Genomic DNA, 13,348 nt, shown 5'->3' with positions numbered 1-13,348 from the left:
GACCAGCTCTGTCCTCCCATTGGAGGTACAGTACAAGCCCTTGTCCTAGAAATGGCCCAGCATGCCCTGGTACATTCTCTGCTGCACAGGAGCAGCTCTGTCCTCCCATTGGAGGTACAGTACAAGCACTTGTCCTAGAAATGGCCCAGCATGCCCTGGTACATTCTCTGCTGCACGGGAGCAGCTCTGTCCTCCCATTGGAGGTACAGTACAAGCACTTGTCCTAGAAATATCCCAGCATGCCCTGATACATTATCTGCTGCACAGGAGCAGCTATGTCCTCCCATTGGAGGTACAGTACAAGCACTTGTCCTGGAAATGGCCCAGCATGCCCTGGTACATTCTCTGCTGCACAGGAGCAGCTCTGTCCTCCCATTGGAGGTACAGTACAAGCACTTGTCCTAGAAATATCTCAGCATGCCCTGATACATTATCTGCTGCACAGGAGCAGCTCTGTCCTCCCATTGGAGGTACAGTACAAGCACTTGTCCTAGAAATGGCCCAGCATGCCCTGGTACATTCTCTGCTGCACAGGAGCAGCTCTGTCCTCCCATTGGAGATACAGTACAAGCACTTGTCCTAGAAATATCCCAGCATGCCCTGATACATTATCTGCTGCACAGGAGCAGCTCTGTCCTCCCATTGGAGGTACAGTACAAGCACTTGTCCTAGAAATGGCCCAGCATGCCCTGGTACATTCTCTGCTGCACAGGAGCAGCTCTGTCCTCCCATTGGAGGCACCGTACAAGCACTTGTCCTAGAAATATCCCAGCATGCCCTTGTACATTCTCTGCTGCACAGGGCCAGCTCTGTCCTCCCATTGGAGGTACAGTACAAGCACTTGTCCTAGAAATGGCCCAGCATGCCCTGATACACTCTCTGATGCACAGAACCTGCTCCTATGCAGCAGAGAATGTACCAGGGCATGCTGGGATATTTCTAGGACAAGTGCTTGTCCTGTAACCTCAAATGGGAGGACAGAGCTGCTCCTGTGCAGCAGAGAATACACCAGGGCATGCTGAGCCATTTCTAGGACAAGTGCTTGTACTGTACCTCTAATGGGAGGACAGAGCTGCTCCTGTGCAGCAGAGAATGTACCAGGGCATGCTGGGCCATTTCTAGGACAAGTGCTTGTACTGTACCTCCAATGGGAGGACAGAGCTGCTCCTATGCAGCAGAGAATGTACCAGGGCATGCTGGGATATTTCTAGGACAAGTGCTTGTCCTGTAACCTCAAATGGGAGGACAGAGCTGCTCCTGTGCAGCAGAGAATACACCAGGGCATGCTGAGCCATTTCTAGGACAAGTGCTTGTACTGTACCTTCAATGGGAGGACAGAGCTGCTCCTGTGCAGCAGAGAATGTACCAGGGCATGCTGGGCCATTTCTAGGACAAGTGCTTGTACTGTACCCCCAATGGGAGGACAGAGCTGCTCCTGTGCAGCAGAGAATGTACCAGGGCATGCTGGGCCATTTCTAGGACAAGTGCTTGTACTGTACCTCTAATGGGAGGACAGAGCTGCTCCTGTGCAGCAGAGAATGTACCAGGGCATGCTGGGCCATTTCTAGGACAAGTGCTTGTACTGTACCTCCAATGGGAGGACAGAGCTGCTCCTGTGCAGCAGAGAATGCACCAGGGCATGCTGGGCCATTTCTAGGACAAGAGCTTGTACTGTACCTCCAATGGGAGGACAGAGCTGCTCCTGTGCAGCAAAGAATGTACCAGGGCATGCTGGGCCATTTCTAGGACAAGTGCTTGTACTGTACCTCCAATAGGAGGGCAGAGCTGCTCCTGTGCAGCAGGGAATGTACCAGGGCATGCTGGGATATTTCTAGGACAAGTGCTTGTACTGTACCTCCAATGGGAGGACAGAGCTGCTCCTGTGCAGCAGAGAATGTACCAGGGCATGCTGGGATATTTCTAGGACAAGTGCTTGTACAGTACCTCCAATGGGAGGACAGAGCTGCTCCTGTGCAGCAGAGAATGTACCAGGGCATGCTGGGCCATTTCTAGGACAAGTGCTTGTACTGTACCTCCAATGGGAGGACAGAGCTGCTCCTGTGCAGCAGAAAATGTACCAGGGCATGCTGAGCCATTTCTAGGACAAGTGCTTGTACTGTTCCTCTAATAGGAGGACAGAGCTGCTCCTGTGCAGCAGAGAATGTACCAGGGAATGCTGGGCCATCTCAAGGACAAGTGCTTGTACTGTACCTCCAATGGGAGGACAGAGCTGCTCCTGTGCAGCAGAGAATGTACCAGGGCATGCTGGGATATTTCTAGGACAAGTTCTTGTACTGTACCTCCAATGGGAGGACAGAGCTGCTCCTGTGCAGCAGAGAATGTACCAGGGCATGCTGGGCCATTTCTAGGACAAGTGCTTGTACTGTACCTCCAATGGGAGGACAGAGCTGCTCCTGTGCAGCAGAGAATGCACCAGGGCATGCTGGGCCATTTCTAGGACAAGTGCTTGTACTGTACCTCCAATGGGAGGACAGAGCTGCTCCTGTGCAGCAGAAAATGTACCAGGGCATGCTGGGATATTTCTAGGACAAGTTCTTGTACTGTACCTCCAATGGGAGGACAGAGCTGCTCCTGTGCAGCAGAGAATGCACCAGGGCATGCTGGGCCATTTCTAGGACAAGTGCTTGTACTGTACCTCCAATGGGAGGACAGAGCTGCTCCTGTGCAGCAGAGAATGTACCAGGGCATGCTGGGATATTTCTAGGATAAGTGCTTGTACTATACCTGCAATGGGAGGACAGAGCTGCTCCTGTGCAGCAGAGAATGTACCAGGGCATGCTGAGCCATTTCTAGGACAAGTGCTTGTACTGTTCCTCTAATAGGAGGACAGAGCTGCTCCTGTGCAGCAGAGAATGCACCAGGGCATGCTGGGCCATTTCTAGGACAAGTGCTTGTACTGTACCTCCAATAGGAGGACAGAGCTGCTCCTGTGCAGCAGAGAATGTACCAGGGCATGCTGGGATATTTCTAGGACAAGTGCTTGTACTGTACCTCCAGTGGGAGGACAGAGCTGCTCCTGTGCAGCAGAGAATGCACCAGGGCATGCTGGGCCATTTCTAGGACAAGTGCTTGTACCGTACCTCCAATGGGAGGACAGAGCTGCTCCTGTGCAGCAGAGAATGTATCAGGGCATGCTGGGCCATTTCTAGGACAAGTGCTTGTACTGTACCTCCAATGGGAGCACAGAGCTGCTCCTGTGCAGCAGAGAATGCACCAGGGCATGCTGGGATATTTCTAGGACAAGTGCTTGTACTGTACCTGCAATGGGAGGACAGAGCTGCTCCTGCGCAGCAGAGAATGCACCAGGGCATGCTGAGCCATTTCTATTAATCCTCACATTCCCTGTGCACATAGTGTGTTTATACCTTATTACAGGCACACTGTGCAGTCACATTACACACATCACACCCCTATTACTCCTCACATTCCCTGTGTACATAGTGTGTGTATACCTCATTACAGACACACTGTGCAGTGACATTACACATCACACCCCTATTACTCCTCACATTCCCTGTGTACATAGTGTGTTTATACCTCATTACAGGCACACTGTGCAGTCACATTACACACATCACACCCTATTACTCCTCACATTCCCTGTGTACATAGTGTGTTTATACCTCATTACAGGCACACTGTGCAGTCACATTACACACATCACACCCCTATTACTTCTCACATTCCAGGTGTACATAGTGTGTTTATACCTCATTACAGGCACACTGTGCAGCCACATTACACATCACACCCCTATTACTCCTCACATTCCCAGTGTACATAGTGTGTTTATACCTCATTACAGGCACACTGTGCAGTCACATTACACACATCACACCCCTATTACTCCTCACATTCCCTGTGTACATAGTGTGTTTATACCTCATTACAGACACACTGTGCAGTGACATTACACATCACACCCCTATTACTCCTCACATTCCCTGTGTACATAGTGTGTTTATACCTCATTACAGGCACACTGTGCAGTCACATTACACACATCACACCCCTATTACTTCTCACATTCCCTGTGTACATAGTGTGTTTATACCTCATTACAGGCACACTGTGCAGTCACATTACACATCACACCCCTATTACTCCTCACATTCCCTGTGTTCATAGTGTGTTTATACCTCATTACAGGCACACTGTGCAGTCACATTACACATCACACCCCTATTACTTCTCACATTCCCTGTGTACATAGTGTGTTTATACCTCATTACAGGCACACTGTGCAGTCACATTACACACATCACACCCCTATTACTTCTCACATTCCCTGTGTACATAGTGTGTTTATACCTCATTACAGGTACACTGTGCAGTCACATTACACACATCACACCCCTATTACTTCTCACATTCCCTGTGTACATAGTGTGTTTATACCTCATTACAGGCACACTGTGCAGTCACATTACACACATCACACCCCTATTACTTCTCACATTCCCTGTGTACATAGTGTGTTTATACCTCATTACAGGCACACTGTGCAGTCACATTACACACATCACACCCCTATTACTTCTCACATTCCCTGTGTATATAGTGTGTTTATACCTCGTTACAGGCACACTGTGCAGTCACATTACACATCATACTCCTATTACTTCTCACATTCCCTGTGTACATAGTATGTTTATACCTCATTACAGGTACACTGTGCAGTCACATTACACACATCACACCCCTATTACTTCTCACATTCCCTGTGTACATAGTGTGTTTATACCTCATTACAGGCACACTGTGCAGTCACATTACACACATCACACCCCTATTACTTCTCACATTCCCTGTGTACATAGTGTGTTTATACCTCATTACAGGCACACTGTGCAGTCACATTACACACATCACACCCCTATTACTTCTCACATTCCCTGTGTACATAGTGTGTTTATACCTCATTACAGGCACACTGTATAGCCACATTACACACATCTCACCCCTATTACTCCTCACATTCCCTGGGTACATAGTGTGTTTATACCTCATTACAGGCACACTGTGCAGTCACATTACACACATCACACCCCTATTACTTCTCACACTCCCTGTGTACATAGTGTGTTTATACCTCATTACAGGTACACTGTGCAGTCACATTACACACATCACACCCCTATTACTTCTCACATTCCCTGTGTACATAGTGTGTTTATACCTCATTACAGGCACACTGTGCAGTCACATTACACACATCACACCCCTATTACTCCTCACATTCCCTGTGTACATAGTGTGTTTATACCTCATTACAGGCACACTGTGCAGTCACATGACACATCACACCCCTATTACTTCTCACATTCCCTGTGTACATAGTGTGTTTATACCTCATTACAGGCACACTGTGCAGTCACATTACACACATCACACCCCTATTACTTCTCACATTCTCTGTGTACATAGTGTGTTTATACCTCATTACAGGCACACTGTGCAGTCACATTACACACATCACAGCCCTATTACTCCTCACATTCCCTGTGTACATAGTGTGTGTTTATACCTCATTACAGGCACACTGTGCAGTCACATTACACATCACACCCCTATTACTCCTCACATTCCTTGTGTACATAGTGTGTTTATACCTCATTACAGGCACACTGTGCAGTCACATTACACACATCACACCCCTATTACTTCTCACATTCCCTGTGTACATAGTGTGTTTATACCTCATTACAGGTACACTGTGCAGTCACATTACACACATCACACCCCTATTACTTCTCACATTCCCTGTGTACATAGTGTGTTTATACCTCATTACAGGCACACTGTGCAGTCACATTACACACATCACACCCCTATTACTTCTCACATTTCCTGTGTACATAGTGTGTTTATACCTCATTACAGGCACACTGTGCAGTCACATTACACACATCACACCCCTATTACTTCTCACATTCCCTGTGTATATAGTGTGTTTATACCTCGTTACAGGCACACTGTGCAGTCACATTACACATCATACTCCTATTACTTCTCACATTCCCTGTGTACATAGTATGTTTATACCTCATTACAGGTACACTGTGCAGTCACATTACACACATCACACCCCTATTACTTCTCACATTCCCTGTGTACATAGTGTGTTTATACCTCATTACAGGCACACTGTGCAGTCACATTACACACATCACACCCCTATTACTTCTCACATTCCCTGTGTACATAGTGTGTTTATACCTCATTACAGGCACACTGTGCAGTCACATTACACACATCACACCCCTATTACTTCTCACATTCCCTGTGTACATAGTGTGTTTATACCTCATTACAGGCACACTGTATAGCCACATTACACACATCTCACCCCTATTACTCCTCACATTCCCTGGGTACATAGTGTGTTTATACCTCATTACAGGCACACTGTGCAGTCACATTACACACATCACACCCCTATTACTTCTCACACTCCCTGTGTACATAGTGTGTTTATACCTCATTACAGGCACACTGTGCAGTCACATTACACATCACACCCCTATTACTTCTCACATTCTCTGTGTACATAGTGTGTTTATACCTCATTACAGGCACACTGTGCAGTCACATTACACACATCACAGCCCTATTACTCCTCACATTCCCTGTGTACATAGTGTGTGTTTATACCTCATTACAGGCACACTGTGCAGTCACATTACACATCACACCCCTATTACTCCTCACATTCCTTGTGTACATAGTGTGTTTATACCTCATTACAGGCACACTGTGCAGTCACATTACACACATCACACCCCTATTACTTCTCACATTCCCTGTGTACATAGTGTGTTTATACCTCATTACAGGTACACTGTGCAGTCACATTACACACATCACACCCCTATTACTTCTCACATTCCCTGTGTACATAGTGTGTTTATACCTCATTACAGGCACACTGTGCAGTCACATTACACACATCACACCCCTATTACTTCTCACATTCCCTGTGTACATAGTGTGTTTATACCTCATTACAGGCACACTGTGCAGTCACATTACACACATCACACCCCTATTACTTCTCACATTCCCTGTGTATATAGTGTGTTTATACCTCGTTACAGGCACACTGTGCAGTCACATTACACATCATACTCCTATTACTTCTCACATTCCCTGTGTACATAGTGTGTTTATACCTCATTACAGGCACACTGTGCAGTCACATTACACATCACACCCCTATTACTTCTCACATTCCCTGTGTACATAGTGTGTTTATACCTCACTACAGGCACACTGTGCAGTAACATTACACATCACACCCCTATTACTTCTCACATTCCCTGTGTACATAGTGTGTTTATACCTCATTACAGGCACACTGTGCAGTCACATTACACACATCACACCCTATTACTCCTCACATTCCCTGTGTACATAATGGTTTTATACCTCATTACAGGCACACTGTGCAGTCACATTACACACATCACACCCCTATTACTCCTCACATTCCCCTGTGTACATAGTGTGTTTATACCTCATTACAGGCACACTGTGCAGTCACATTACACACATCACACCCTATTACTCCTCACATTCCCTGTGTACATAGTGTGTTTATACCTCATTACAGGTACATTGTGCAGTCACATTACACACATCACACCCCTATTACTCCTCACATCCCCTGTGTACATAATGGTTTTATACCTCATTACAGGCACACTGTGCAGTCACATTACACATCACACCCCTATTACTTTTCACATTCCAGTGTTCTCCCCAGGATCAATTAGGTGGGCGCGCCGCCCGGGTGAGGTAAGCCCCCCGCCCGGCTGCGTCACACGCTGGGCTCTCTCCTCTGTGTACGAGATCTCCTGCTTTTCAGCAGGCTCGTACAGGTATTGGCTCAGCTCGGCAGTAGGCGGGACCATCTGACTGCAGCGCAGCATGCTCTTGCAGGAACGATACAAACAGTCAGTCATAGAGAAGGGACTTTGGTGTTTGTGTAGCTATAAAGGCAGGGCAGACTGCGGCCGTTTGGCTTTGTAATTCGGAGCCTCCTTTCCTCCTCAGAGCTGCGTCATTAGGTCAGTTGTCTCTCTCCCTCCCTCCCCTCTGAATGTGTATCCATAATTACTTGCCCGTCTCTGTGAAATATACGGCACTTGTGTTTAGAAGACTAGAGAGGAGTGGGGAGTGCAGGCAATCACTCACCTCCTCCCCCGGCTGTCACAAGACCCACGGGGCAGATGCGGAGTAGTTTCATAGAGAGGGGATGTTTTGGCTGCCTGGAGAACGGAGCTCACTGACCGCAGCACTGAAGAGAACAAACCTGATCAGAACAGATACAGGCAAAACGCATGTAGCTGGCAGCTCAGCTGTGACCTCAGACAGTTTGCACACAAAAAAAAAAATTTGTCCTGACGTTTATTCTAACCATCCCTCCCCCCCCCCCCCTTTTTAACCCTAAGGATACAATAATAAACCTGTGAAATCACAAGGGCCAGCATGTCCTTTCAGACCATGCTGCACTTTGCATTTTCACACACACAAAAAAACACAGTTCTTATCTGTGTGAATTTGTAGCTTCTCAGAGTAATCTGTAGAACATGGACATGCAACACGATTCCTGATCGAATAAATGCATTCAGCCGGAAACAATCGATGGGATCCACAAACAAGGAAAACTTTATCAATCAGATGATTGGTAGAGGAATCAACCCCAAAACCATTGACTGAATAATTGTGTTCGATCGCTACCATTAACGATGCCCAATACATATAGCTGTATAGCTCTGGACATGTGTTAACTATATGATGTCTGTTTCACCTGCACTGTCAGACGGATTTCTGTAGCTGCAAATATAACAAAAAGCACTGTTCACTTTAGGGCTCATTTCCACTATAGCGAATCCGCATGCGGGCACTGCATGCGGATTCGCTTACTTAATGTTAGTGGATGGGGCTGTTTCCACGTGTGCGGCGGCGGCAGCGTTTTTCGGTGCGGGGAAAATCTGCACGACAGGGTCGTGCAGATTCGCGCGCGGCAGGAATGCGGGCGAATCGCCGCTAATGTATTTAATAGGGAAATCGCATGCGGCTTTGTCATGCGGATTTCCCCGCGATTTCGCATGAAAGCCAATGGAACTTAACACAGGCAGTGACATGGTTAAATTCGCATGGCTCCTTGCCATGCGAAATCGCGGGGAAATCCGCATGGGGAAACGCAGCCGCATGCGATTTCTTCAGCGGTGGAATCCAGGCGATTCCGCACCGCTACAGTGGAAACAAGCCCTTAAAGTGTACCAGAGCTGAAAATAGTAAAAAGATTTAAGCCCTATCTACACTATAAGATTCTTTGTGTGATTCAATTACGATTCTATTTACGATCCGATTAAATCCGACATGTCCGACCGGGATTCGATTCAATTCGCTTTGCCATTGCAAAACAATGGCAAATCGAATCCCGATCGGACATGTCAGATTTAATTGGATCATAAATAGAATCGTAATTGAATTGTACAAAGAATCGTATTGTGTAGATGGGGCTTTATACATACCTGGAGCTTCCTCCCCAAAATCTTTTTACTATTTTCAGCTGAGTCCCTTTAAGACAGATGGTGTATTTGTTAAAGCACGCCTGAAATGAGAGCCATATGGAGGCTCAGTGTTCTCCCCAGGCTCTTTTGGCCACATTCTCCACCCATCTAATTTTGGTGAGCACCAGGCTAACATCAGCTTGTTTCCTCCTCCTATGCTGTGAGCAGAGTTGCGTCAGCGCTGCTAGATTTGGGCGCAGCCAGCGCCGCCATAGGCTATAATGGCAATCAGTCTATAGCGGCGCTCAGTGAGTAACGTCGGCTCCGTCAAAAGACGGAGCCAAAGTTGCTTAAAAAACACAATAATTGGGCTTCCAGCTATTGCTGGAAGCCAAATTATTTCATTCCCCCACTATCCATGGCGGCCTGGAGGGGGAATAGTAATTAAAACGGCCCGGACTTGTGCAAGAAGCAGGATCAGCCATATACCGCTGTATCCTGCGCCCAAGTCTACCGGCGCCGATTTTCAAATGTACCCCCTGCATTCCCCCGGTTGTGCCCCACCCGGCTACTTTTTCATGCCACCCCGCTGGAAAAAAATTCTGGGGAGAACACTGCATTCCCTGTGTACATAGTGTGTTTATACCTCATTACAGGCACACTGTGCAGCCAAATTACACACACCACTCCCCTATTACTCCTCACATTCCCTGTGTACATAGTGTGTTTATACCTCATTACAGGCACACTGTGCAGTCACATTACACACATCACACCCCTATTACTTCTCACATTCCCTGTGTACATAGTGTGTTTATACCTCATTACAGGCACACTGTGCAGCCAAATTACACACATCACACCCCTATTACTTCTCACATTCCCTGTGTACATAGTGTGTTTATACCTCATTACAGGCACACTGTGCAGTCACATTACACACATCACACCCATATTACTCCTCACATTCCCTGTGTACATAGTGTGTTTATAGCTCATTACAGGCACACTGTGCAGTCACATTACACACATCACACCCATATTACTCCTCACATTCCCTGTGTACATAGTGTGTTTATAGCTCATTACAGGCACACTGTGCAGTCACATTACACATCACACCCCTATTACTTCTCACATTCCCTGTGTACATAGTGTGTTTATACCTCATTACAGGCACACTGTGCAGTCACATTACACACATCACACCCCTATTACTCCTCACATTCCCTGTGTACATAGTGTGTGTATATACCTCATTACAGGCACACTGTGCAGTCACATTACACACATCACTCCCCTATTACTTCTCACATTCCCTGTGTACATAGTGTGTTTATACCTCATTACAGGCACACTGTGCAGTCACATTACACACATCACACCCCTATTACTCCTCACATTCCCTGTGTACATAGTGTGTTTATACCTCATTACAGGCACACTGTGCTGTCACATTACACATCACACCCCTATTACTCCTCACATTCCCCGTGTACATAGTGTGTTTATACCTCATTACAGGCACACTGTGCAGCCACATTACACATCACACCCCTATTACCTCTCACATTCCCTGTGTACATAGTGTGTTTATACCCCATTACAGGCACACTGTGCAGTCACATTACACACATCACACCCCTATTACTCCTCACATTCCCTGTGTACATAGTGTGTTTATACCTCATTACAGGCACACTGTGCAGTCACATTACACACATCACACCCCTATTACTTCTCACATTCCCTGTGTACATAGTGTGTTTATCCCTCATTACAGGCACACTGTGCAGTCACATTACACATCACACCCCTATTACTTCTCACATTCCCTGTGTACATAGTGTGTTTATACCTCATTACAGGCACACTGTGCAGTCACATTACACACATCACACCCCTATTACTTCTCACATTCCCTGTGTACATAGTGTGTTTATACCTCATTACAGGCACACTGTGCAGTCACATTACACACATCACACCCCTATTACTTCTCACATTCCCTGTGTATATAGTGTGTTTATACCTCATTACAGGCACACTGTGCAGTCACATTACACCCGTCACACTCCTATTACTTCTCACATTCCCTGTGTACATAGTGTGTTTATACCACATTACAGGCACACTGTGCAGTCACATTACACACATCACACCCCTATTACTCCTCACATTCCCTGGGTACATAGTGTGTTTATACCTCGTTACAGGCACACTGTGCAGTCACATTACACATCATACTCCTATTACTTCTCACATTCCCTGTGTACATAGTGTGTTTATACCCCATTACAGGCACACTGTGCAGTCACATTACACACATCACACCCCTATTACTCCTCACATTCCCTGTGTACATAGTGTGTTTATACCTCATTACAGGCACACTGTGCAGTCACATTACACACATCACACCCCTATTACTTCTCACATTCCCTGTGTACATAGTGTGTTTATCCCTCATTACAGGCACACTGTGCAGTCACATTACACATCACACCCCTATTACTTCTCACATTCCCTGTGTACATAGTGTGTTTATACCTCATTACAGGCACACTGTGCAGTCACATTACACACATCACACCCCTATTACTTCTCACATTCCCTGTGTACATAGTGTGTTTATACCTCATTACAGGCACACTGTGCAGTCACATTACACACATCACACCCCTATTACTTCTCACATTCCCTGTGTATATAGTGTGTTTATACCTCATTACAGGCACACTGTGCAGTCACATTACACATCACACCCCTATTACTTCTCACATTCCCTGTGTACATAGTGTGTTTATACCTCATTACAGGCACACTGTGCAGTCACATTACACCCGTCACACTCCTATTACTCCTCACAATTCCTCCTCCACTTATTGGCTTCATGCTACACTGTGCTCAGCAGGGACATGATTGTTATTCAGTTTAATAAGTATTTTGAATATCTCATGTTTATCACTCACCAGTGCTGATCCCTGTAATAATGTATTTTTCCTCTTCCTCTTCTTTACTTGTCCTTATCATGTCACCCTCCTCCATAGACTGCTGATCACTCCTCACATATGTCTCTTCTTCCTCTTTACATGTCCTCATCATGTCTCCCTCCTCCATAGACTGCTGATCACTCCTCACATACGTCTCTTCTTCTTCCTCTTTACTTGTCCTCATCATGTCTCCCTCCTCCATAGACTTCTGATCACTCCTCACATACGTCTCTTCTTCTTCCTCTTTACATTTCCCCATCATGTCACCCTCCTCCATAGACTGCTGATCACTCCTCACATACGTCTCTTCTTCTTCCTCTTTACTTGTCCTCATCATGTTACCCTCCACCATAAACTGCTGATCACTCCTCACATACGTCTCTTCTTCTTCCTCTTTACTTTTCCTCATCATGTCACCCTTCTCCATAGACTGCTGATCACTCCTCACATACGTCTCTTCTTCTTCCTCTTTACATGTCCCCATCATGTCACCCTCCTCCATAGACTGCTGATCACTCCTCACATACGTCTCTTCTTCCTCTTCTTTACATGTCCTCATCATGTCCCCCTCCTCCATAGACCGCTGATCACTCCTCACATATGTCTCTTCTTCTTCCTCTTTAATTGTCCTCATCATGTCACCCTCCTCCATAGACTGCTGATCACTCCTCACATATTTCTTTTTTTCTTCCTCTTTTTACGTCCTCATCATGTCTCTCTCCTCCATAGACTGCTGATCACTCCTCTCTTGCACTTTGAGCTCAGATCTCAGTTCTGAAAAGGATAACAGATTATAGCAGTGAGCTATTAGCA

The 13,348-nt window shown here is 46.3% G+C and overlaps 2 protein-coding genes across 2 annotated transcripts in view; one reads left to right on the top strand and one right to left on the bottom strand.

Moving 5' to 3' along the window:
- The window catches only part of LOC137537289 (zinc finger protein 850-like), a 347,039-nt gene that overhangs the window by 146,306 nt on the left and 187,385 nt on the right, over positions 1-13,348 (top strand). The window lies entirely within an intron of this gene.
- The window catches only part of LOC137535568 (zinc finger protein 585A-like), a 32,837-nt gene that overhangs the window by 16,524 nt on the left and 2,965 nt on the right, over positions 1-13,348 (bottom strand). The window contains exon 2 of the mRNA XM_068257416.1: positions 12,515-13,309. Coding sequence (XP_068113517.1) covers positions 12,515-13,187 — 673 coding nt within the window. The 5' untranslated portion in view covers positions 13,188-13,309. The remainder of the gene's footprint in view (positions 1-12,514; positions 13,310-13,348) is intronic.

This window comes from Hyperolius riggenbachi, chromosome 10, assembly GCF_040937935.1.
Source record: "Hyperolius riggenbachi isolate aHypRig1 chromosome 10, aHypRig1.pri, whole genome shotgun sequence".
Lineage (NCBI taxonomy): Eukaryota > Metazoa > Chordata > Amphibia > Anura > Hyperoliidae > Hyperolius > Hyperolius riggenbachi.
This window is presented reverse-complemented; position numbering and strand designations above follow the sequence as displayed.